Genomic DNA, 27,579 nt, shown 5'->3' with positions numbered 1-27,579 from the left:
AATCATCAATAAGGGTTGTTTGGACTGATATATAGTGATCACTAGAATAGTGAGCACTGCACATCAGGCCAACTTCTCACATTGGTGAGCAGCGGTTGGGATTTGAGCTTGCTGTTGTTTTACCACACATGCCCTAAGAATATCTTGTGAAAGATCACATAAGTACTAAAGGTACATATAACTTAGCTTAGAATACTCTGAGTTCTACTGAACCAGCTGTTGTAGCTCCTAGGGCCTAGCACACCCTAAACTACAACTCTAGCAAGGGATCAGTAGGCAAACATATAGTGTAGGTAAGTGCACCACTTACACCTCACTAGAAAAGCATGTCTACCCAGGGAGAATCTACTGAGACTCCCCTGGTCAGTGTTGACCCTCCACAGGTCACTTCAAGATATGCAGCTCTCAGTTTTCAGGAGATGAGACAAATCTGTGTCTCCAGGAAACTGAAGCAGGGGTCTAACCCCACCATTCCCTTTCTGATAGGTCTCTTAGAGACATATGATGCCAGAAAGCTCTCTCAGTTACATGAGAGCATGCCAGCCTTAGAGGGAACCTCTGGGGATCCAGACCTCCCCAACACTGATTCAGCAGTTGAGGAGGAGGATCAAGAGGAACTCTCTGGGGATGAGGTAGACAAAGGTCTTGAGGTAGTCAGAAGGCTAACTAGGACCAACTTAGACTTACTTGGGCTAGGATCTGGGGGACCCCCAGTACTAACCCGAAGTGGGCCTAACCTTGGAGTTAGGAGAGATAGATCTCTTTCTAGGGACTCCAATAGATCTCTGCACTCTAATGCCTCTTCTCAGGGGAGAAGGAATCCTCCACAGAGGAGATTTACTTCCCCTCAGAGAAAAGAGCATGAAGCTAGAATGAGACAAGCTGAACTGAGGATTGAAAGGGAAGAACTTGCCCTGGCCAAAGAGAAGCTTGCCTTTGCTAGAGAGCAGCAGATGAGTGGGTTAGCACCCACTGGTGGCAGCAATCTCCCAAGAGATAGAGAGAAGGGTTTAGATACTAAACACCTGACTAAAATAGTGCCCCCCTTTAAGCAAGGGGATGACATCCAGAAATGGATGGCTGCTCTGGAGAGGGCCTGCACTGTGCAGAACATTCCCCAGAGTCAGTGGGCAGCTATACTGTGGCTCTCCTTTGATGGTAAAGGTAGAGATAAGCTCCTCACTACAAGAGTGGAGGATGCTAACAATTACCAGGTCCTGAAGAATACACTGGTTGATGGGTTTGGTTTAACCACTGAGCAGTACAGGTTGCTGTTCAGAGACACCCAGAAAACTCAGTCTCAGGACTGGTCTGATTTCGTGGATTGTGCCACTAAGGCTTTGGAGGGCTGGTTGCTGGGTAGCAAGGTTACAGATTACACAGGATTGTATAATCTAATGATGAGAGAACAAATTTTGAACAATTGTCAGAACCAGTTGCTGCACCAGCACCTTGTTGATTCAGATCTGACCTCTCCCCAAGAATTGGGAAAGAAGGCAGACAAATGGGTCAGGACAAGGATCAAGCAGAACCAGAACCAGAACCAGGGTGGTCAGAAGAAAGCAGACCAGAAGGGTAATGTTAAGAATGAGCAAAATGACCAGAAGTCTTCACCAGGTCCCCAACAAACCAAAGAGGGTGGGGGTCAGGCTTCCCAGAAGAAGAAGACTCAAGAAGGCCAGTCAAAAAGGTGGTGCCAGTACTGCAAAAGTAAATCTCACTGGTTTAGTGAGTGCACCAAAAGAGGAGGACAAACTCCTGCCACTACAGCTCCTAAAGCAACTGCACCCCCTAGTACAGTCAGTAGTGGTAGTGTCACTCCCAAGGCACTAGTTGGGTTAACCTTGGGTACTGAGGGGTCTGACAACTTAGTTGGCACACTCACTCAGGCTGTCCTTGTCTGTACAGGGGATATGGATATATCCCCTGAAATAAGTCCCAATACTTTGGGCAAATACAGGCAGACACCTTTGATAAATGGCAAAATGGCTCAGGCCTATAGGGACACTTGTGCCAGTGTCACCATGGTGACACCTAACTTTGTGGACCCTGGACAGATCATGCCAGGTACTGATTTCCTGGTGACCAATGCCAGCAATGTCACTACTAGTCATAGTGTGGCAATTGTGGCTTTCTCCTGGGGTGGAGTGAAGGGACAGAAGAAAGTTGTAGTCAGTTCAGACCTCCCAGTTGATTGTTTGTTGGGCAATGATTTGGAGTCATCACAATGGTCAGAAGTGGAGCAGAGGACTCACATGGAGATGTTAGGCTTGCCAGCACATGTGCTTGCTGTGACTAGGTCACAGGCCAGAAGATGCCCCACTGAACAGGTGCTGGATCCTGAAATTATGGACCAGACACCTCCCAAGAAGAAGAGCAGTAAGGGTAAGGCTTTGCCTTCCCCCTTGCCCCAGGTTGAGGATCAAGTCTCTGAGGAGGCTGATCTAGAGGAGCTGAGGGAAACTGAGCCTAAAGAGCTTGAACTTGATCAAGTTGAGTTTCTGGGCTCAGGGGGACCCTCCAGAGCAGACCTGGGGAAGGAACAGTTGAGCTGCCCTTCCCTTGAACCCCTCAGACAGCAGGCTGCTGCTGAGGCTGCCGGGAATGCCACAGGTGCCCACAGGGTATACTGGGAAGATGGACTCCTGTACTCTGAGTCAAGAGACCCCAAGCCTGGTGCAACCAGGAGGCTGGTCATCCCCTTGTCTCTGAGAGGTTTCCTTCTCACCTTGGCCCATGAGATTCCCCTTGCAGGTCATTTAGGTCAGACAAAGACTTGGGACAGGCTTGTCTCACACTTTCACTGGCCACATATGAATGAGAATACCAAGGAGTTTTGTCGCTCATGTGTCACTTGCCAAGCCAGTGGTAAGTCAGGTGGCACAACAAAGGCCCCCCATCATGCAAAAACGTGTTGCACACCTATTTTTAAACAATTTTCTCTTCTTTTTGTTGAACAAAATATTCATCTCATGCGTGCTCACTTAAGACGTGCTAAACCCACAACTTCACGTGTAGAATTAAACCATCAAACAATATGAGGCAACTTTTTGCCTCAACATCAGTGGCGACAGCTTTTTCAATTTTGCAATTGCATCCATTTTTTTAAACTCATCCATTTTTTACACAAACTTCTTTGGTCATCTTAAACATCCTCTGTTTTTTATCATTCTCATTCTTTTAACACCTCCAGCAAGACCGCATTTTTTCTGGGTTTCTCATGTTACTGCGGGCCATCCGAACCTCTATCCAATAACACGTACTTAGGCGTGGTTCATTAAAAAGCAGTTTATTGGCCCAATGCATTTCAGACCCCACGGGTCCTTCGTCAGGGGAAAACTGTAAAAACGATCAAACACACTAATCAGTAAATGCACAAATGTGTATTACAAAATGTTATACAACCAACGTCATATGTTACACTAATCACCACTCCTAGTTTAGATTTCTTGATAGCGATTAGCCTCCCTGCTTCTGTGGCTCCTTTCTCCCCTATCCCTTTCCATCTCCTATCCTGTCCCGCTGTCCCACCATATTTTACAGACCCTTCTCCCCTATTACTCTATTTTTACCATTCACAACCGAAATGCTCAAAACCATGCTCTGAACACTTTTTACCTTCGCGCTGTAGCAATCCTAGTTAACCAGTCAACACCCTCACTCTCTCTATTGGACTCCTATGTTAACAAGTCCCACTCTCTCTACTGCGTATTTGCACTCGATCAAAATACCTCTGCACACTCCTAACCCTCATTTTCAGAATTCCTTCACAGTTGCCACATCGCCTACCTGCTACTCCATGTCTCCTCTCACTTCCCCGGCATAAATTGTAACGTACTGTGTCAGCCCCCATGTTTTAACCCCTCCTTATATTTGTCACTTCCTGTTACCTTCCTCTACCGGAACCTCCCTCAGCCACCCGATGGTTGCAGTGGACACTGCTAATCCCATAGTGCATCATATTTTTCACCATTGCCGTCATACATTTAGTTTAATCATTTTCAGCTTCTGCGCTCAAAATTATATTTGCAAAAGTTCAGTTTCCAGTCAAAAGTTCTGTCCGTTTCATTTAGAACAAACGTGCTCAATGAACCAGAGTCTTATGTTCTTGCAAGGAGAAAGTCGAACATCCTTTCTGTTATCTTCATCTTTTATATTCTTGTGGGTGCAACGCGGTGGGGTTAAATCATTGAAACATCATGCAAAAACGTGTTGCACACCTATTTTTAAACAATTTTCTCTTCCCCCCTCATACCACTACCTGTGGTGGGGGTTCCCTTTGAAAGAGTGGGGATTGACATTGTTGGTCCAATGGAACCCCAGACAGCATCAGGACACAAGTTTATACTGGTGGTGGTGGACCATGCCACCAGGTATCCTGAAGCTATTCCCCTTAGGACCACTACAGCCCCTGTAGTGGCAAGAGCCCTAGTTGGAGTGTTCTCCAGAGTGGGTTTCCCTAAGGAGGTCGTTTCTGACAGAGGTACAAACTTCATGTCAGGATATCTGACTGCCATGTGGAAAGAGTGTGGTGTGAACTACAAGTTCACCACACCCTATCATCCACAATGCAATGGGCTTGTTGAGAGATTCAACAGGACCCTGAAAGGGATGATTCATGGACTACCTGAAACTCTTAGGAGAAGATGGGATGTCCTGATCCCCTGCCTCTTGTTTGCTTACAGAGAGGTCCCACAGAAGGGGGTTGGCTACAGCCCTTTTGAGCTTCTGTATGGGCATCCTGTAAGAGGACCCCTGTGTTTGGTGAAGGAAGGATGGGAGAGACCTCTCAAAAAGCCTGCAACCAACATAGTGGACTATGTACTTGGTCTCCGCTCCAGGATGGCTGAGTATATGGAGAAGGCATCTAAAAACCTTGAGGCCAGCCAGGAACTTCAAAAAGCTTGGCATGACCAAAAGGCTGTACTGACTGTGTACCAGCCAGGACAGAAGGTGTGGGTGCTGGAGCCAGTGGCCCCAGCAGCTCTGAAAGACAAATGGTCTGGGCCCCACACCATCATTGAGCAAAAGGGAGAGGTTACCTACTTGGTGGACCTTGGAACTCCCAGGAGCCCTCTCAGAGTGCTCCATGTTAACAGGCTCAAGGCATATGTTGACAGGAAGGACATGAGCTTGCTCATGGCCACAGATGAGGGACAGGAGGAAGAGAGTGACCCTCTCCCAGACCTGCTCACTCAGAATCCTGATGATGGATCAGTTGATGGTGTTGTCTTTTGTGGCAGCCTCACTGAACATCAGCAACAGGATTGCAGGCAAGTCTTGCAATCCTTCAGACATATGTTCTCTCTGACACCCAGCCAAACTGATTGGTGTACCCATGATGTTGACACTGGAGACAGTCTGCCTGTCAAGAGTAAAATCTACAGACAGCCTGATCATGTTAGAGACTGCATCAAAACTGAAGTGCAGAAAATGTTGGAACTGGGAGTCATTGAGCCCTCAGATAGCCCTTGGGCTAGCCCAGTAGTTCTAGTGCCAAAGCCTCACACCCAGGGTGGTAAGAGAGAGATGAGGTTTTGCGTAGACTACAGAGGCCTCAATGCAGTCACTAAGACTGATGCCCACCCAATACCAAGAGCAGATGAGCTTATAGATAGATTGGCTTCTGCCAACTTCTTAAGCACATTTGATTTGACAGCTGGGTATTGGCAAATCAGGTTAGCTGAGGAAGCCAAACCCAAGACAGCATTTTCTACCCCTGGAGGGCATTATCAATTTGTGGTAATGCCCTTTGGACTGAAAAATGCACCTGCCACCTTCCAAAGGTTGGTGAATCAAGTCCTCACTGGGCTGGATGACTTCTGTGCAGCTTATCTTGACGATATTGCTGTCTTTAGCTCCACCTGGGAGGATCACCTGGTCCACCTGAGGAAAGTGTTAGAGGCCCTGCAAAAGGCAGGCCTCACTATCAAGGCCACAAAGTGCCAGATAGGGCAGTCACAGGTTGTATACCTGGGCCACCTTGTAGGTGGAGGCCAGGTTCAGCCACTGGAGAGTAAGATACAGGCCATCAAGGACTGGACTCCTCCAATCACCCAGACTCAGGTTCGAGCTTTCTTGGGCCTGACTGGGTACTATAGGAAGTTTGTCAGAAATTATGGGTCCATAGTGACACCCCTTAATGACCTGACAAGCAAGAAGATGCCAAAGAAAGTTCAGTGGACAGCAAGCTGTCAGAAAGCATTCAATGACCTAAAGCAGGCCATGTGCACAGCACCTATCCTCAAGAGTCCAGATTACTCCAAGCCATTCATTGTCCAAACAGATGCTTCTGAGTTGGGTGTGGGAGCTGTTCTGTCTCAACTGAATTTTGATGGTAATGATCAGCCTATTGCTTTCATTAGTAGAAGGTTGACACCCAGAGAGAAAAATTGGTCAGCTATTGAGAGGGAGGCCTTTGCTGTGGTCTGGGCCCTGAAGAAGCTGAGGGCCTACTTGTTTGGCACTCACTTCACCATTCAGACAGACCATAAGCCCCTCTTGTGGCTAAATCAGATGAAGGGTGAAAACCCCAAACTGCTTAGGTGGTCCATTTCCCTACAGGGGATGGATTTTACAGTGGAGCATAGACCTGGGACTGATCACAGCAATGCTGATGGGCTCTCCAGGTATTTCCACTTAGAGCAAGAAGACTCACCTGGTCAAGGTTAGTTTATTGTCCCAAAGTTTGGGGGGGGTCATGTAGGAGAGTAGGGTCTGCAATCCTATGATCACCCAGATTTTTGCTTTTTGCTGCACTGGTTTACGACTTTCCCTGGCTGTGGGCCTGCTAATCAGACCCACAGCCTAGCTGTTCTCTCTATCCAAATTGTACTCAGGTACTGAATTGGCACTGGGCCCTCTCCAAGTCCCTGTACCCAGGGCTGAGGTGCACCCAGAAGTCTCCCAGGGGCTGAAGCATGTATTATGCCACCCCTGGATTGACTAACTAAAACTGACACAACTGGCTGCACGACAGCTGGGGCAAGGTGGTGTACTCACCCTTTGCTTTAGATATAGTATACCTATATCTAACCCTAAAATGGACACACAGATCTCCTATCAGTCACTCCTATGGCAGGCCTTAACAATCCTGAAGGCAGAGTGCTTGGAATCGTGTGAGATGGTGCTCTGGCATGAGCTGAGCCTGTCTGCGGCTTTCGGGACCCATCCCTTAGCCGTTTCCATGATATCGCATACCATATACTCTTAAGTGCATTATAATCCTCGCGGTTATGTGCCAACTCTGGTATCGCTTTATCAAAACATGTCGAGTAAGGTGTCATACGAATTGGAATACTAACCCCTCGCCAATTCTGGCGACGGGGTTAGCATTCCACCCTTCTAGAGGGACACGACATGTATGTAACCCCTAACCCCGGTTAAAGTCAGACAGAGCCTTAGCATCCACAAAATGGATGCTGCCACCGAGACACAAGTCTGCCCTCCTGCTGCTGGGAGTCCTCCCAGAGCAGGAGATAAGGACAAAGGGTTTCCTGCCAGGGGCGGTGCCAGCACCGTCCCAGACAGGGTTTTGTGTATTGTAGGTAGGCAGGGCTTTAGAGGAAGGTGACTGCACGTGGCACCCCGGTGCTCACTGTGCATAGGCTGGCTGGAACCAGTTCCAGGGTCACTCCAGACCCTGTGCTGGGGAAAAGCCCGCCAAGGAAGTGGGTGTAACCACCCCCCTCCTAGTCCCACCCATAGGGCAGGACTTAGTCGCGTGCCAGCCCCTTTTTACAGGATAAAGGTAGAGACTGGCCCCCTTCCAAATCAGATCATCTTTGAATCCTGAAACTACTTTCTGCGAAAGGAACTCAAGACTTCTTCCTAAGATTTCTCCCTTGTGACTAAGGAGTAGTCACCCTGCATCCGCAGGCACCATCTAAGAACACTGCGGTCTGCTGCAAGTCCTTCCTCCGGAATCCGACTGCCCAGCTCGACGAGAACCGGCTTCCCTGGCACCTCTGACCTCTACCCACCTCTACAGCCCAGCTGAGAACCGTGGGTGCGACGAGACCTCAAGGGACCGGCCATCTGCAAGACTGCACGACTTCTTTCCAGCAAGCCCGCCGAGTGAATTCCTGGTGAGTGCTTTGGGGTCCGAGAAGCCCCCACCCTGAGCAGCTCCAGCACCGAAGAGCAGCCCCCCAGCATCTCCACGATCTGCGTGGGGCCCTTCTGCTTTTTACTGCTCACCGCGTTGTTTGGCTACTAGCCCGCTGGCTTGTGGCCTTCCTGACGACGCCCGACGACATTTCTGCTGCTGGTCTGGTTGCTCCAGACTGGCCCTTGCTTCCCTCCATCGGAGAAGTAACCTGGACCCTCCTGGTCCACTCAAGACGCCATTTTAGGTCCACCGCGTGGGCCTTGCATTTGCCAAGACTTGTTGCCCAATCCTGGGTCCAGCGACGTCGACAGCAAGAACCTTCGTGGGACAGCTCGCACCTCCATCCTGGTCGCCGACAACGCCTCCTGGTCCGAGAGACTGCAGAGCCCAGCAGCGCCCACTCACCTGACTGCGGTGACTTCGCCCGGTGCCATCCTGGTGCCCACTTAATCACTGGCTAGTGATTCAAGAACTTGGTCCCCTCTGCTTTCAGGTTTTCTTCTTCCTTGATCCAGGCTTGGATCCATCGAACTTTTCTTCACTGGTCGCCTGCCAGCAACTTCTTCCTTCCAGGCTCCTGGTCCGGCAACGAGATCCCCGACGTCTTTTCAGACCTATGCAGCTGCAGCCCCTGGGCTAGGTAACTTCGGCACTTCGGTGTCCCAGCATAGCCTCACTATCCTAGGGTCAGGATCCACTGTTGTTTTCTTCCTACCAGGTCGGGTTCGCCCGTGAACACTAACTTTGCCTTTACTAGCCTCCATAGACTTTGTCCCGCATCCCGCGTGAGAGTGCACACTCTGCACCCGAGTCCCCTGGGCCTCCTAGTAGTAATCTAACGATTCCCTAGTCCAGTCCTAGCGATTCCAAAGCCTATTAGAACTGTTACTTACCTGCTAGTAATTCGCATTCCACTTTTAAAGTATATGGTTTTTCGTGCCCCTCGGGCATCTGTGTATAACGTGCTAACTTAAGTATTTTCGTAAGAGTTTTGTTGTGTGCCTAGCACCCTGTCCTCATAAAGAGTACAGGGTTGTTGTGATTCTAATAAATACACTGTTTATTTTCATAACACTTGTGTGGTGTCCTTTCACTGGGTGTTCAAGGGGTAATGTGATGGTAAAACAGCTGGCTTAACACGCCCTCTAGAGTCTTAGCCTTAGACTGCTCGTATCCATGCTACTAGGATAGCTGGTCTATAAGGTTGACTTACAACCAATCATCAATAAGGGTTGTTTGGACTGATATATAGTGATCACTAGAATAGTGAGCACTGCACATCAGGCCAACTTCTCACACACGTACTTAGAAACACTCCAGATTGCATACTGGGGTACCCTTGTCAGTCCCTATTATATGTTACACATGTACCCAGGACATAGTTACCCAGAGGCCTCTCGTGGGCTGAAGCATGTATTATGCCACCCATTGAGAGGCCATGCAAAATGGAACTACAGGCCTGCCATTGCAGCCTGTGTAAGGTGGTGCATGCACCACCTACTTTAGATATAAGTTTACTATATCTATAGGTCATTACACTTAAAACCTATCAGTCATCCCTCTAGCAGGCCTTGACAATCCTGAAGGCAGGGTGCTGGGTTTTACGTGAGAGGGTGCCCCTGCATGAGCAGATCACCGCTGCAGCCTTTGGCGACCATTCTCTCAGGTTTTCGGTGATGCAGCCAGACATATAGGTAGAAGTGCATTATATGTTCAAGTAAAATGCTATCTTGAAAACGGCTACAACAAACCATGTCATGTTAGGTATCAAACACCTTGAAATCATACCTTCACACCGGTAACCGGTGTGGGAGGTATGATTCCACCCTTCTGAAGTGAGCTTCGTGGGGTCCCTGGTCTTCCCGGTACCAGCCTTCTCGACCCGGGCAGCACAAAATTAATGGTGTCGACCAGAGACACATTTCTGCCCTCCTGTTGCTGAGTCAGGCTCGAGCAGGGGAAGGCAGAACAATAGGCATCGTGTCACAAGGAGGTGTGAGCACTTCCCAGACAGGATTTGGTGTATTGGGGCTCGGTGGGTGCACTTCCAAAGTGCCTGAAAGTCTGCATCTGGGGCACACTTGGTGTCCCTGTGCATAGTCCAAATCAAACCAGTCCTGGGAGCCGTTGGCTCCTGCTCTGGCTCGAAAATGAACAAAGGACATGGGAGTATCATCCCCACTGAGCTGACCCTCCCCTGGGAGGGTCCCCTGAATCTGGCCAACCCTCTCCCGTGGGTACAAAAGGGCTTACCTGGCTGTAGGACCCTAGATTTGACGTGAACAAGATTCTGAACAAAAATCCACTGATCTTCGACTGGTCCCGACTTTGTCTCCCTGTCCGTCCAAAGCATCATCTGTGCCCGTGCACCATGCAGGCTCCGTGCAGGACCTGCGGACCATCAAGGACAACTGAAGTTATCTCCCTTGGGGTGAAGGAGTCACTCCCCTGCATTCTCAGGCACTGTAACGCAACTGACCGGTCTGCCGATCCTGAGCTCCTGCAGACTCCGAAGGCTCCAGCAACACAGGAGGTGTGTCCCTACGTTCTTTGCGGTCGAGCTGCCCCTTCACCAAGTCTGAGGCCAGTATCCCTTGTGGGGACTGCATAACCAGAGCCCCTCTGCACTGCTTACTCTTGAAAGTGCATTTGCTTGTTGGCGTTCCTCAACTAAGTGCATTGGGCTATCGATAGCCCCCACCTCTGCGCACATTTCAACCAAAGAACTTCGGCTTCCTCGCACTCTGTGCCCTGCAAGCTGTGACTTTGTGAAACTGCTAGAGGTTCCCTGCTTTTCTTGGGCTCCCCTGGTTGCTCCAGGCCTGCCTTGGATCTCCTTGCTGTGGTGAATCTCCTCGTCCTTGCTGGGCCAGACTGTAACTTTACTCGACCTTCTTCATGGGTTGCCACTGCCAAGACTTGTTGGTGCTCCTGCCGGACACCGACACCTCAGCACTCGACATCCTTCGTGGGACAGCTCATATCTGGCTCCTGGTCATCCTCGATATCTCCTGGTCCCCTTGGCTGCAGAGTCAAGGTCTCCATCTTCACACCTGAAACACCCGACATCGGTGGGCATTGGTCTATCGAGCCCCTGGTCACTCCTGAGTAACCCAGACTCTGTCCCTTCTGCTTTCATGTTCCTTCTATCAAGAATCCAGACACTTTTCTTTTTCCAGCAGTCACATTTCTCTGAAGACACCCATTGAGATCAATGACGGTTTCCGACGCCACTTCAGCCCTATGCACCCGGCTTCCCTGGGATAGGTAACTATAGTACTTCGGTATCCATGGGTGGGATGGCTCTCCAACCTCCTATGTTCTAAAGGGTTTCTTCGTAATCCACTGGGAAGGGTCAACTTTAAAACTGCAACCACAACTCTCCCATTGAATTGTACATAGCACCGGTCGTGTTCTCACACTTCACCCATCCTCCGTGGAGTCCCTTCTTACTCACCTTCGGTGGTTACTTGGGGTCCCAGCGATTCTACAACGTCTAGACACTGTCTTAACTTGAGTCGTGGTTCTTATACCACTATTTTAGTATATGGTTTGGTATCCCCCTGGAGACCAATGTGTATTAGTGCTACTTACGTTTGTTTTTGTACTACAGTATTGTGTGCTTTGTGTTTATCTGCATGTAGCAGATACTGTGAGGTATTTAATGTGTGTTATAATAATACATACATATTTTTATAACTACTGTGTGGATCTCCTTTCATTTAACCTATACAATAAGGTTGCATTCTGGTAAAACAAGCTGCTTAACATTCCTTCAAGACTAAGCCTGAAGGCTGCTCTCCACAGCTACGACTTGGATAGCTTTCTAAGGTGATCTTTGACCTCTTAATTCACCATAAGGGTTGTTTGGACTAGTGCAAGGTGCCGACTTTAATTAGTGGACATCATGTACCAGGCCAACTTTTCACACCTCTACTTCAACGATGTTAACTGACCTTGGAAAGCCTTCCTGGTATCTTTTTTCCCCTGAAATGTGTCTTTTCTTTGTCTTCTACTAATTAGCAGCAGACTAGTTCTAATCTCACTTTATGAGGTGAGTGTATAGTCAGAACACACTGACAGCTAAGCTAGGTGTCAATGGATGTTTATGAATGTCATGTTATTGTATGCATTATGTGGATTAGAACATATGCTGTCCACCAGTAAGGACTTTGTTCATTTTTATCATGTAGGCCAGCGTTTAGTGATTTTGGTTAACAGCATGTTTTGATCAACCCAGGGTGCTACCTATAACCCTTGAACACCATTTGGCAACTGTTTTCTGCCTGTGCAGATTGTCTATAACATTTGAATAAAATGTTATGCCATCTGTTTCATGATAGGAAAAGACAAATGTATTATGGTTGATATTCCTTACTGTGCTTGAGGTGACTGTCCATCAGCCCTTGGTTCCTGTGTTTTGTTTATGTGAGGGGGTGAGAGTTCTGAGGAGTCTGGTGAATGACTCAATCCCTAGTGTGGTAGGATAGTTGTGTGTGCTTGTAGAGATGAAATTGGAAGCAACCTTTCCTGGTGATCGTAGTACACAAGAACTGTTCGTTGAAGAAGAGTATTTTGCTGAGTATGTCTGAGGCTCATTAGTCACTGTCTTAATGGGGGTGCTACCAGTGCTGTGCACAGTCAAGGTGATATGAAGTGCAATGATGCTTCTGATGCTAACTGGAGAAAGAATAAAGATGGAATCTGTAGATTAAAATGTCTTGTTTTTGCATATCTTGGATTTCAGTTTTATCCTTGGCTTTTCAATGTATGTTCATATTTAGGTGCATCGCTGGCAGTGCTTTCTTGGATCAGGCATTTTGGAAGCATATCTTTTGTAACACTGTTTGTAATCGGGAGTATTTAATCTTATGTTTTAAGGCACTCAACCATAATGCTGAACTGAGGAGTCGTTTAACCAGGATACATTCAGAATCAGTCCTTTCTGACCAGGTTGTCAGTGTAAATATTGTTTCAAGTCCAGATGAGGTAAGAAGGATGTATTTATACCCTGCGTAACCTTTGATTGGCAGCGCATACATGACATGGGTCTGTTTGTCCTTCTGAGGTGGCAGTGAAATGACTTGGGTTCAGGGAGTCATTCAGCAGTTGCGCATGGTGGGCAGTAAAAAAAGGCCCAAGCATCAGCATTATTTGGGCATTTAAATAAATAAACTACAAGAGCAATGAAAAACAGTGTGCGTACATCCGCATAGTTCACAACAGTTGTGCATGGTTCACAACAATGAATGTGTTTACCGCTTGAACTGCCTGCCATTCTGGTCCATTATTTTTTGTAACTTTAATGTGATATTTTATTATGTATTTGTTGGAATGTATATGAGTTATATTTTTTCAGTCTGTAAAGCTCTCTCAATTTCTAAGGTGGAACCAGAATCACCTTGGTAGACGATCTCTAAAATTACCCCAAACCATATGCATATCACTTCTTAAGTGCTGCTGCCAGTTCAAGCCACAGACACTCAAATTTAATCAACACCAATAACTTAAAGAGCAAAACGTTACCGTCGGACACCAATGGTCTAGTGCACCCAACACCTACTCTTTCTGTGCTGCATTTTATTACAGAGGCCCATTTTTAGAGCTGATCAGTTGCACATGGGTGCTCTCCAGGGCCGGAGTGGCCATACGGGGAATCTGGCATTTCCCCGGGGAGGCTTGAAAGGTGCGGGCCGGTTTTGCAGTGCTGGAGGCCGGTTTTGTTACTCAGGACCGATTTTGCAGCAGTTCTCCAATATCGGCCCTGTAGCAAAAGCAGTAGGCAAGCATTTCCAGCCTCCTGGGGCCAGGCAGTGCTTCCCCAGGGACAGGTTCGAGAATATTGCCAGGACTGCTTTGGGTTCCCAGTCTGGCCTTGATGCTCTTCTGTCCCCTAATATCCAAAGAATCAATTTCATTCACTTAAAGTCTGGGTCCTGGACGCAGCTGTGAGAATGTATTAGACTTCGGTTAAGGAAGTAAGGTTCCTTGTTCCACAGCTGAAATTGCCTTCTCAGGATCACACGGCAGTGCCCAGCGAGCTAGTTATTGTTTTATAATCTCTCAGCCCCCGTTACTAGTAAACTCCTAATTCTGCAGTATAAATAATTTCTCCATAAATGTCCTCTCCGTTGAAGTTATCCCAGTGAATCTTGTTATTAGATACTTCGCAAAACAAAGAGGTCATTTTAAAGCCATGTGTGACAAAATGGTTTGCTTCCTACATGCAGTATCCATTTTACAAACCTTCTGTCTGTTACATCCTTAGAAAATTGATTTTTTCCTCTACATTCCAAATCCTATTCACCAATCCAGTATAAGTAGATTTTATGAATGGGAATTCCACTTACCTGTGTGGAAAAATCCCCCTGCGTAATGGATTATTCTGCATAAGAAAATCTGTGTTAGGCGAGGCAGAGGGAGAGAGGTGATCTGCAAGTAAGGATGAGAGGAGAGGGTAAGGGCCAGGGAAACTTCAGCCAATATCCACAAACCATGGTGGGTCGGGGATATACATAGAAATTTCACGAAATATCCACAAGGTTATAGACTGGTGGGTATTGACAAATATTGCCCATAGCATTTCCTGGCCTGGAAGTACAGTGACATGTACACAGGTTTAGAATGTTTGGCTCCAGGGTGAGAATAAGGAAGGAAGGTCACACTATTTAAAGGTGTATTGAAGAAAGATTATTCAAGTGTAAGAAGGATTTTCTCTCTGGAAAGCCAAGGGCTTTACAGAAAAGTTCAAAACCTACTGTCAACTATTTCCTGAAACCGACTGGGCTTAGGGGTATGAGGGGTTACACCAGATTTTACTTTTAATTTTGTAGATTTCCAAGTATAACTCTCTGTAATTCTTTAAATTCTCCAAAAATAGTGAATGCTGGCACAAGTTTACTCATTTAGATTTGCTCAGTTTTTTTGTGAATGATCCACAATAGAATTACCTTTCCCGACTGGAGACTATACACAGGTGTTACAATTTGAAGATGTGAAACATTGAACATAGCATGCCGTTCTCTGTTTGCACAAGAGGAGTAAGGACTTAATACATTTCGATAAAATGCAGGTGTTGTAAATTGGAGGGTCTGCTTCTCTATCAAAAATGCATAAGCAGCTCTTTCTTTAGTTTTAGCTCCTCTCTGGTGATTTGTGTTCCCCTACTGAGACAGTGGAAGCCTACCAAAAATATGCACCTTGTTTTAAAAGTCATGCATGAAGTTTACTATTATTTATTTATTATTTATTACTATACAAATCGGGGAACTGGAAATTGTGTTTAATATAACTCAACTGCATCCAGAAAGCATTGTACTTTTATTAGAAACGTGTGAGTGATACAATATTTAATGTGGCACTATATTTGCCTGGAATTTCAAAGAGGTGATTTGCAGCGATCAACTCAAGTGTTAAATGAACACTGAAATCAGCATGATTTGGTACTAGGAGGCATCATGGGATTTATGGTCCAATCACCTATTTCAAACCGTTTTTAAGAGTGCAAATAGCATGTTATTGGATACATATATCACCTTTCCTATGCTATTTGAAATGAGACCAAAGAAAATTCTGAAACAGCAGCTGAAACCCTGAGATCCTCACTCAAGGATTCCAAAAAAAGTCACCACAGTTCTTTTCGACAGCCTTGACACATATGAATCATAATTTGCTTCCATCTTCCTTTCTTCCTTGGCGAGCCCTAAAAATTATGTATTATTTCAGTCATCTCCATTTATATAACACTTGAATATGCTCTTTGAGTTGGGAATCAAGCTACAAGATTAAACAAACATAGCTTTTTAGACTGGACTCTGTCATCTCACCATAATCAAACATACGCATGTTTTGTTCTTGCAGCCTGCTGAGCAGATCCATGTTGGCCTTGCTTTGTCACAGCAAGGTGTTAATGATGGCCGCCTTTCTATGTCTGAATCAATATCTGAATTCTTTGATGCCCAAGAAGTGCTTTTGTCAGCCAGCTCATCAGAGAACGAGGTAGGCATTTGGGTCAGACCTGCACTTTGCATTCATTCAAGGATTAATATGTAGTTAACAAATATGACCCACAAAGCAGAGTCATGCCTCTCACATATGAAATCAGTGCACTTTCTTGATAGAAGCCAGGGGTATTTTTGCTGTTGTCACCTTCACAAGCCTCCTTGGAAATTTAACAGTTTACCACCAAATTCTCCCTGCAATGTTGCGTGCAACTATCCACTAAAGCTCTTTGTCTGGGGGTGTGAAGCACAGTATATGAATGCAACTATAAAAGAATACCATGTTGTAACCTTGTGTTTCTTCTTTGGTGTTTGAGAACTTGCATACTGCATTACTTTCTGTATTTTATTTCCAATGTATGTGTGTGCATGTAATTTTTATAGTCTGAACCTAGTTGCAAGAGTGCTTTACAAGATCAGGGGACTGTAATTAAAAATTAAAATTCCACTGATACTAATCTGTTTACCTGATTGAACAATACAATCAGTCCATTAAAATATTGAAGAGACAAAACGGATACTCCCTGTGAGAGCATGGAGTCTGACCTGCTTAAACCTCTCTAGATTTTTAGGTCTCGGACTAGGCAGCGCATGCGCTGTCTCGTCTGAGAGATGCTGTATACACTATAGTGGGGGATGCTCCACCCGCTTTCCGCCCATCTTTTTGATTGGCTTTAATCACAAATACTGCATTGTGATTGGTGCTTGGTTTCTTAGTCCCGCCTCCTGACTGCCGTGATGACATTTTTGTCCTTCCACGGCTATTGGCCCTATTACTTAAAAAACTGTTTTGTTTCCCTACCTCTCCCTGTTCCCTCCCATAGTCAGCAACTTCGTAGACTGCCACCCCCCCACCCCCCCCCCCCCCCCACACACACACCCTCTCTTGTTCGTGCCTTCTTTCAGGCGCGCACTGCTGTTTAAAATGCAATCGGTCTCGTGAAAATACGAGTCCAATTGCATTTTCAATGCTTGTTTGCAATTTCATTGGCGGGTGATTTGGCACTCTTTGTCTCGCATACGTCCGATGCCTTACATCGGACGCATGCGTGACAAAACTCCAGGCCGGGTTCACTAAGGAGAGGAGCTGCGCTGCAGCAGGAGGGTCGCCTAGCAACCAGTACTCCTGCGCTCACGTCACCACTTTACAGAGCGGAGGGTCACCCGGAAGGAAGTTTGTCCCTGCCAACTTATTACGGCCTTGCACCCCATTATTTCCACCCCTCCCAGGTTTCTCTCCTGCCCGTCACTTTCCTCCCTTGTAGGAAGAAGAGCGTCAACATGACCGAGTGCGTGCCGGTGCCCAGCTCTGAGCATGTGGCAGAAATCGTGGGCAGACAAGGTGAGTAGGCTGGGGCTAACCACATGTAAAGGAATGGCCCCAAGTGCGTGGGCAGGATGAGGCAGCAGCCCGGGTTCACAGCAGGGGCAGCCTAGCAATGGCTGAAGACATGCCACGAGCACAAGTGATTTATATAGGGGCATGGTGGGGCGGCAAAGCACAGAGATGCTTTCTGTACGAAGTGCGAGTCAGGTCCCAGGAACAAATAACTGCCTCCTTCTTCCCGTATAAACCACAGTTTTCCCATCCCGCAAAAGGAGGTACATTCATTGGACATGTTTACGGGATACAGACTGTCTTCGAGGGTTTCGCTCTAGAAAGGAGTTTCAGAGACATTATACTTTACTGTTCATTTTGTATTACCTCCCACGAGTAAGGTCTTTGTATCCTGCCATGAGCCACTATAGGTTCTCACCCAATAACTGCTCCTCCCCTCACTGTCCCCTATGACGGCAGATCTATTGCATGGGCAGGACTAGACTAGTCTAGGAGACAAAGAGCGCAGGCACGTCCCCCCAAATATAATCCGCATACCCAATCAACGCATCATCACCCCTCCCACTCTCATTTAATGTGATTAGAAATGCAAGCGCAAGCATACATGATTGGCAGAAACGTATTTTCATTACACGTTGTTGAATATATGAGAACAATGGGCTTGGAGGTACCGCATCTGCTGGCAGCCCGCATCACGCACATTTCTCAGCAAGACACTTCGAAGCATCAGCCTCTTTTGCTTTTATAGTGCATTACCAGGACGAACTAAGAAGTATGCATTGCAACGGGGGGAGCGGGGGAGGGGGGGAGCCGCCTCTTGCTTTAACTTTGAAATGCTGGACAGACGTGCTTAGGTATTTCGCTAGATTCGCTAGAGCACAACATTGACATTTACCTGCAGGTTTTGTATGCCCCGTTTTACACTACGCTGTGTTAGTATTGTCACTGGCAGCGATGGGAGGGGCAATGCATGGTGCAAGCTGCAGTGGGCTCCTGACGAGGGCCCTGCCACTTCTTGTTTTACTAATTGAGCACCAATGCTAGCTCAATGCCCATCAGATAATGGTAATATTTGTGTGTGGGCACAAATCGACCGCCCACTGTACATGCCAGAACTATTCTGTTGTATTTAAATCAAAATGCAAAAAATAGAGCCATAAAGTGGCCAATAATAGGTTGCTTTACTTTAAAGGACTTATGGAATAAAGGCAGGGGCGGGTGGCAGTACCATGAGCACTGTTCTCTCTCAGTAACGAAAACGTGGTTACTTTAAATGATGATCTTTTGCATGAGAGTCACACTACATCAAGGCTGAAAGCAAACTAAAGCATGTTTCAATCCTTGATGATTTACAAAAATAAATAGACAAAAGTGACTTATTCCAACGGGCTGAACACACTTAAAATAAAAAAGCATTGGCAAAGCTGCTGGGCCCTCAATGAAAAAAACACATTGGCTAACTGCAAAAATATTTGGTTAGTCTCAAAAAGCACACATTGTCATGGTAGTCCCCAGTACTTTGTGTCCGATTTGCTCCTTGCAAAAGGGAGGACTGCTGTCCTGTACATTGAAGTTATCCAATGGCTTTAGTTTCCACCCGTTTTACACTATAATTCCAACCTTCATTACCCTATGTTAACAGTATATTAATATATTTATAATAGCAACTACACCACTAAAATTATTAATATGCCGAGACCAATTGGCAATGCCAATGCTTGTTTCATTTTGGAACACCTAGTTAGGTCTCGCTGAGTCAGTGCGCATGCGCTGTCGGAGAGACTTTAGTAGGAGAGTTTTCAAAGTGCTGCTGGCTGGTAACAAGCTTGCGTTCACGCAAGCGTGCACACGCGAACCGCCAGCCTTCAGCGCCATCTGTCTTTCCTCTTGCTTGCTCCCTGCCTCCGCCCCTCCCCCCACCTTCGCGCTTACAAGCGTTCTGGATTCTCCTACACACGACACACACAACCACACATACAACCACACACACACAACCACACCCAACCACACACACACAACCAACCACACACACACACAACCACACAACCACAAACACACAACCACACACACAACCACACACAACACACACAACCCCACACACAACCACACGCACAATCACAACCACACACAACCACACACACACACAACCACACACAACCACACACACACCCACACACACACACAACCACACACACACAACCACACACACAAACACAACACACAAACAGCCACACACACACAACCACGCACATACACAACCACACACACCCACAACCACACACAACCACACACACAACCACAAACACACACAGCCACACACACAACCACACACACAACCACACACACGCAACCACACACACAACTACACATACAACCACACACAACCACAAACACACACACAACCACACACACATACAACCACACACACAACCACACACACAACCACACACAACACACACAACCCCACACACAACGACACACACAACCACACGCACAATCACAACCACACACAACCACACACAACCACACACACAACCACATGCACAATCACAACCACACACAACCACACACACACACAACCACACACAACCACACACACACACAACCACACACACACACAACCACACACACACACAACCACACACACACAACCACACACAGCCACACACAACCACACACACATCCACACACACAACCACACACAACACACACACAACCACACACACACACAACCACACTCGTACAAACCACACAACCCCACACAACCAAAAACACAACACACACACAACCACACACACACCCACAACCACACACAAATACAACCACACACACAACCACAACCATACACACAACCACACACACAATCACAACCACACACATAACTTCACACATAACCACACAAACACACAAGCACACACAACCACCCAACCACACACACAGACAACCACACACAACCACATACACACAACCACACACAATTACACACACAACCACACACACAACCACCCAACCACACACACAGACAACCACACACACACACACAACCACATACACACAACCACACACAATTACACACACAACCACACACACAACCACACACAACCCCACACACAACCACACACACAACCACACGCACAATCACAACCACACCCACAATCACAACCACACCCAACCACACCCAACCACACAACCACACACACAACCATACACACAACCACATGCACAATCACAACCACACACAACCACACACACACACAACCACACACAACCACACACAACCACACACAACCACACACACAATCACACACACAACCACACACACAACCACACACACAAACACAACACACAATTGACACCATTGGCGACATTGGTGGAGTCTTTTGGGGCCCAGATCGTATCCTATGCCGACGATACCCAGCTCCTCTTTACTTGCCGGAAGGGAGAAGACTTTGAGGGCGAGAGTATCCGTGAGTGCCTTGGGGCTGTTTTTAAATGGTTCCAGCTAAACAGCCTCAAGTGCAACTCAGATAAATCTGAGATACTCTTCTTTGATTGCCCATCAGATCCAGATTGGCATGGATGGTGGCCTGCCGACATGTTCCCTCCAGCGCACTCATCCCAGCTAGCAAAGAACCTGGGAGTTAAGATTGACAACGGGCTGACGCTTAGATCCCAGGTTCTGGCTCTCACGGGAACCTATTTTGGCATCCTTAGGATGCTCCGGAAGTTTTTCCCTCTGCTCGCCGAAGAACACAGGAGGACTACGGTTCAGGCCTTAATCGGCTCAAGATTAGATTATTCCAACATTCTATATCTTGGCCTACCGGAGTATCTCCTACAACGCTTGCAGGTGGTTCAGAACACTGCCGCACGGGCCATCTTTGGCCTCCACATGCGGGCCAGAGCCTCTAGCCTACTGCAGTCGCTCCATTGGCTGCCTATCCGGAAACGGATAGTGTTTAAGGCTTTGACACTGGCCCACAAGGCCTTGCACGACTCGGGAGCTCAATATCTCCAAAGGAGGCTTGCCTTTTACCACCCGGCCCAATCTTTGAGATCGGAGTCTCTGTTCCTGGCTGTGGTTCTCCGAGTAAAAAAGGCTCGCATTGGAGGCCGCTCTTTTAGGCTGCGAGCTCCGCAACTCTGGAACTCTCTCCCCTTGACTCTACGTAGCACATCTAATCTACTGGCTTTTAGGAAGGGCCTTAAATCATGGCTTTTCATCCGCTAGGACGTTCTCTCTATGGTGCTGGGTTCCCTGAGCCCTCTGTAATGAATCTATCTTCGTTTTGTGTTGTCTGTCTTTTTCTGGTCACCAATAAAAAGCGCCGGGACACTCCTTTGGAATAGCCGTGCGCTATAGAAGACCAATTTAACATAACATAACATAACATAACACAAACAACCACACACACACAACCACGCACACACACAACCACACACACCCACACACAACCACACACACAACCACAAACACACACAACCACACACACAACCACAAACACACACAACCACACACACAACCACACACACAACCACACACACACACACACACACAACCACACACATAACCAAACACACACAACCACACTCATACACCAACCACACACACACAACCACACTCACACACAACCACAAGCTTGATGGTTCACAAAGTCTCGGTTGGAAGGAATAGGGAAGCGGGACAGTCTCTGTAATGGGCCAGTACGTCACGTACCCTACGCACAGCTCTCAATCCTCGAGCCGGGGGATACGGAGTTGGAGGTGGTACTGACTGATATACTCACTTCAGTTCGAGTCAGGGCGTGTTGGTAGCGTAGATGGTCCAGCCGGACCAGCGTACTCCTCAAGCCGCGACGAGGTCAGCAGGGCTCGATCCGGAGTGCACAGATGTGCATGTTAGTTCGTGAGGAGCTGTGACAGCGTCAGTAGGGCTCAGGATGTTCAGCGAGGTCTTTAGAGTTCCAAGGATGAGCCGCGACGAGGTCAGCAGGGCTCCGGGATCTTAGTTCCTTTGGTTCGAGGGTGAGCCGCGACAGCGTCAGCAAGGCTCCGTGATCTTAGTTCCTTCTTTTCGAGGGTGAGCCGCGACAGCGTCAGCAGGGCTCGTGGGGTACAGAGTTCGGTCTCTCCTCAAGGTCAGCCGCGATCAGATCAGCAGGGCATTCTTGTCCAGGATACAACTGCCCGCTAGTTCTGAGGCGGCCCTTCATATAGTCCAGTGGCCCTTTGATGTCCGGACCCTCGCAGGAGGGGACCCTGTGGTCCGGGGGCGGGTCAGCCGAGTGTTCCGTCGGCTGGCTCTTTGATGCTTTTAGAAGATGCGTCCGGGGATTCCCAGACGCCCATCAAGGTCTGGAGCCAGCTCTCGGGGAGGCCAAAGGTGTGATCGAAACCAGCCCCCAGGGGCAGGCTAGAGGTGTGAGCGAAACCAGTCTCTCGGGAGGATGCCGGAGGTGCCATTGAAGTCTTTGGTCCGGGGTACTTGGAGGGTCCTCTACCCCCCAGCCGGGTCAGGCGCGTCTGCCGCCTACGTTTCTCCGGGGCCGGGGTCGGCCAAGGCTTGTCGAGCCAGGGACGGCGGAAAGGGAAAATGGCGGCCGGTGGGCCTGTGTGGCAATAATGGTGTTCGGTGGCCACGTGTAGGGATGCAGGAGCGGGTCACCCAGCACTGGGTCAGGGTATGCGGGTAGTGTGGTGTAAGGTTCTGGCGGACCGGGGACAGGCCGACCAGTGGTTTTCGGGGTGCAGGGCTGTGCGCACAGGGTGCTGAGGATCGGGGGAGACCATGCCACGAGGCCAGGTCCAACACGCGTCCCCCCCAGCTGAAAGGTGGAGAGAACTACCCATCCTTTTGGGTGTTCTCTTCACTGAGGTGGAAGAACCGGGACAGGCCGTCCGCGTTGGCGTGGTCAGCACCGGGCCGGTGTTCAACAGTAAAATCCATCCCCTGGAGGGAGGTGGACCAGCTTAGCAATTTGAGGTTCTCTCCTCTCATTTGCATTAGCCACCGGAGAGGTCGGTGGTCGGTTTGGACCAGGAAGTGAGTACCGAACAGGTAGGGCCTCAGCTTCTTCAAGGCCCAAACCACCGCGAAGGCCTCCCGCTCGACGGTGCTCCACCTTTGTTCGCGAGGGAGTAGCGGGGTGATCGATTCCCTTGTCGTCTACTTGGGAGAGGACTGCTCCGATGCCGTGCTCGGATGCATCCGTCTGGACCACGAACTCTCGGCAGTAATCAGGGGCCTGTAGTATTGGGGCGGTGCTCATGGCAAGCTTCAAATCTTCAAACGCTTTCTCGCAGGCGGGGGTCCAAATAACTTTCTTTGGGTTCTTCTTAGCGGTCACTTCTATGAGGGGGCCTACAATGCTGCTATACTCCTTTATGAACCTACGGTAGTACCCTGTGAGTCCCAGGAAAGCCCACACCTCCGTTTGCGTCGTGGGGGCCTCCCAGGCATTGATTGCATCGATCTTGGGTTGGAGGGGGGCTACGAGGCCGCTTCCGACCTGGTGTCCTAAGTAGATCACTGATCCCTGTCCTATTTGCCATTTGCTGGCTTTAATGGTGAGGTTCGCTCGGCGCAGGGCCTCCAACAGCTCCCAGAGGTATTGTAGGTGTTCGGGCCAGTGGGCACTGAACATCGCGATATCATCGAGGTAGGCTGCACTGAACTCCTCCAACCCGGCCAGTACCTGGTTAACCAGCCTCTGGAAGGTGGCGGGGGCATTTTTCATACCAAAGGGCATCACTCTGAAGTGGCAGTGACCATCCGGGGTGGAGAAAGCGGATCTTTCCTTGGCTCCTTCCGTGAGGGCGATCTGCCAGTACCCACTGGTCAGATCAAAGATATCGAGCCGACCCTAGGCGGTCGATGAGCTCGTCTGCCAGGGGAATGGGGTGTGTTTCGGTCCTGGTGACTGCGTTCAGTCCGCGGTAGTCGACGCAGAACCTCAGCTCGGGAACAGCGCCGGGGGCGGCCGCCTTCGGAACCAGGACCACGGGGCTAGCCCATGGGCTGTCAGAAGCCTCGACCACTCCCAAGGCTAACATTTTGGAAACTTCGGCCTTGATGCAGGCTCGGACGCGGTCAGGGACACGGTAGGCTCTGTGCCGTACCGGAGGGCTGTCCCCGGTGTCTACGTCGTGGACGCACCAGCTGGTGACACCGGGGGTGAGGGAAAAGAGGTCAGAGAACTGTCTCAGCAACCGGTGACAGTCGTCACGTTGCTCGGGATTGAGGGAGGAGGAGAGACCTACTCCCTCTACGGAGCCATCTTTTTCCTTCGCACACAGGAGATCGGGGAGAGGCTCCGTGTCCTCTTCCGCTCCGTCGTCGGTGGCGAGGAGCAAACCCAACTCGGACCGTACGAAGTGGGGTTTGAGGCGGTTCACGTGGAGAACCCTTAGGGGGTTTCTGGTTGACTGCATATCGATGAGATATGTGACCTGACTTTTGCGTTCCACCACTTTAAAGGCCCGGTCCACTTGTCCTGAAGGGCACAAGGTTCCACCGGGGCCATTACCCACACCTGTTGGCCAGGTTGAAACTCGACCAGAGTGGCGTTCTGGTCGTACCAGCGTTTTATTTCTTCTTGGCTGGCCTCGAGGTGTGCCTCGGCCAGCTCTCGGAACTTTCGAGTCTGGTTCCGGAGGGCCAGAATGTAGGAGAATACATCTGGGGGTGGACTCAGGGGGGCCGCTTCCCAACCTTCTTTGACCAGGCTGAGGGATCCCCGGACGGGGTGTCCGTAGAGCAGCTCGTAGGGGCTGAACCCCAGCGACTTTTGGGGGACTTCTCGGTAGGCGAACAGGAGGCAGGGTAGGAGGATATCCCACTTGCGCTTCAGGGGCTCCTCGAGACCCATGATCATCCCTTTGAGGGTGCGGTTAAATTGCTCAACCAGGCCGTTACCTTGAGGGTGATATGGGGTGGTGAACTTGTACGTCACCCCACATTGTTGCCACAGGGACTTCATGTACTTTGAGATGAAGTTTGTACCTCGATCGCTCACCACTTCTCGCGGGAATCCCACCCGGGAGAAGATCCCCATGAGGGCCCGCCCCACTACGGGGGCCGTCACCGTCCGGAGGGGAATGGCTTCGGGGTACCGGGTGGCGTGATCTACCAAGACAAGGATGAACCGGTGGTCTAAGGAGGTCTGGGGGTCCAGGGGTCCCACGATGTCGATCCCCACCCGTTCAAAGGGGGTACTGACCACAGGGAAGGGTTGGAGAGGAGCCTTGCCCTTCCCCCCGCTCTTTCCGCTGGCTTGGCACGTGGGGCAGGACTTGCAGTGAGTCTCCACATTGGCGCGAAATGGGTGACTAGGCGCTGATAGGTCTTGTCCTGGCCCAAGTGTCCCGCCAGGGGCACATCATGGGCCAGGTTCAGGAGGAAACCGCGGAAACGTAGGGGTACCACCAGCACCCAGGCTGACCCTGGTTCGGCGGTTTTCTGCTCTCTATATAATAGGCCATTTTCCCAATAGATGAAATGGGAGCCGGAATGGTCTCCGGCAGCCTGGGCGGCGGCCTGCTGTCGCGGCCCAACTAAGGAAGGACAGGAGGTCTGTTCCAGGCAGAACTCTTCTCGGGAAGTTCGTGCAGGGTTTGGATCGGTTCGACGGGAGGTCCAAGGGGACCGTCGTCGGGGTCACTTTCTTCGCCTGGTGGAAGGTCGAGGACCTCGGGTCGCTCGTTGCTCTCCAAGGTGTCAGAGGAGGGGCTCGGGATCTCGGGTTCCACTTCTCCAGGGGTGGCCATTCTGGCCGTCATGGCTCGTGTGCTCACGCAGGCCCAGTCGGGCAGGCCCATCACCTCGAGATGAGTCCTCCGTTCTACCTGCTTCCATAGGGAGCTCTCCAGGTCATTCCCCAGTAGACAGTCCACTGGCATGTCAGTGCGGACCGCTACCCGTAAGACACCGGAGACTCCCCCAAACGGGACCTGGGCTATCCGGCAGGTGCGGATAGAGTTGTCGGCTGCGATCACCCTGCAGGAGGCGTGGGGGATGATCTGGGATTCCGTGACCAGGGTGTACCGTACAGAAATTATGCTGGCTCCCGTGTCGCGGAGGGCCCCTACGCTGCGCCCGTTGATCATGACTTGGTGACGGTATTTCTCAGTGTTGTCGGGCAAGGGGTCTCCTGGGACCATCTCTCTATTCCCTAGGGAGACTAATACCATGGCTGCGGGCTCCCACCCCTCGGTGTCCTCCATCCCTTCTTCCTCTATCGCTACGGAGGCTAGCTGGCGCGTGGGGGGGCTTGCAGCTGCAGGTCTCTTGTTCAGGGGGCACTGGGGATCACCGGCATAATGCCCTGGTTGCTGACACTTGTAGCAGGCTACGCTGGCGCGGGGGACCTGTCTATTGGCGGGAGGAGCTGTCCTATTCAAGGGAGGGGAGTTGGGTGGCTGGTTTCGGGGGGGACTATGCTGGGGCCCTGACTGGGACCCTTGGTGCCTACCTCGACCCCCCCCTCCTCTCTGGCGGGAAGAGCCTTGGTCGTTCCTGTTGTAGTCCCCCACGGGCCCCCTCTGGACCCGGGTGTTCACCCAACGATCGGCCTCGACAGCAAGCTTCCGGGGGTCGGCTAGTTTGCTGTCCTGGAGGTGTTGTCTCAGTTCCACAAAGCAGTTGGCGGAAAGGTGTTCATAGGCGATGAGGTCGACCAGGCCTTCGAAGGTGGTTAGTTTGCTGCCCTTGATCCACCCTTCTAAGGCCCGGCTGTAGAAATTCACATACTCCACCCAGGTGATTTTCTTACAGTCTCTAAACCGCTGGCGATACATCTCGGGAGTGAGCCCGTAGCAGGCTAGTAGAGCGTCCTTCATGTGCGGGTAGGAATTTATTTTGCTGCCGGCTGGTCCAGCAAGGTGTCGCTTCCCTCGCTGAGGAAGCGTCCCCACAAGCCGGCCCCCCAATCTTTCTCTGGGATCCGATGGCGACTTCATACGCTTTAAACCATTGCTGGATGTTGTCTCCCTTGTAATATTCTTTCACAACATCTTTGGGGATGTGTACTTTGGCCTCCACCGGGGGAAGCGTTTCTCTGTGTCCCGGGGGTCGGGTTTCTTCAGTCCGGGCTTTCAGTTCTATTTCTTTCAGGCCGCGCTCGTGCTCAAGC

General features: G+C 49.6%; 1 protein-coding gene across 2 annotated transcripts in view; it reads left to right on the top strand.

Moving 5' to 3' along the window:
- The window catches only part of OSBPL6 (oxysterol binding protein like 6), a 755,438-nt gene that overhangs the window by 528,857 nt on the left and 199,002 nt on the right, over positions 1–27,579 (top strand). The window contains exons 11-12 of one of the 2 annotated variants that reach the window (XM_078681506.1): positions 12,992–13,099; positions 15,971–16,108. In XM_078681506.1, the coding sequence (XP_078537632.1) occupies positions 12,992–13,099; positions 15,971–16,108 (246 nt within the window). The remainder of the gene's footprint in view (positions 1–12,991; positions 13,100–15,970; positions 16,109–27,579) is intronic. The other variant, XM_078681507.1, reaches the window with a different exon arrangement.

Source organism: Lissotriton helveticus, chromosome 3_1 (assembly GCF_964261635.1).
Source record: "Lissotriton helveticus chromosome 3_1, aLisHel1.1, whole genome shotgun sequence".
In the NCBI taxonomy this organism is placed as follows: Eukaryota; Metazoa; Chordata; class Amphibia; order Caudata; family Salamandridae; genus Lissotriton; species Lissotriton helveticus.
Note: the sequence above shows the minus strand (reverse complement) of the source record. Positions and strands in the feature narration are given on the sequence as shown.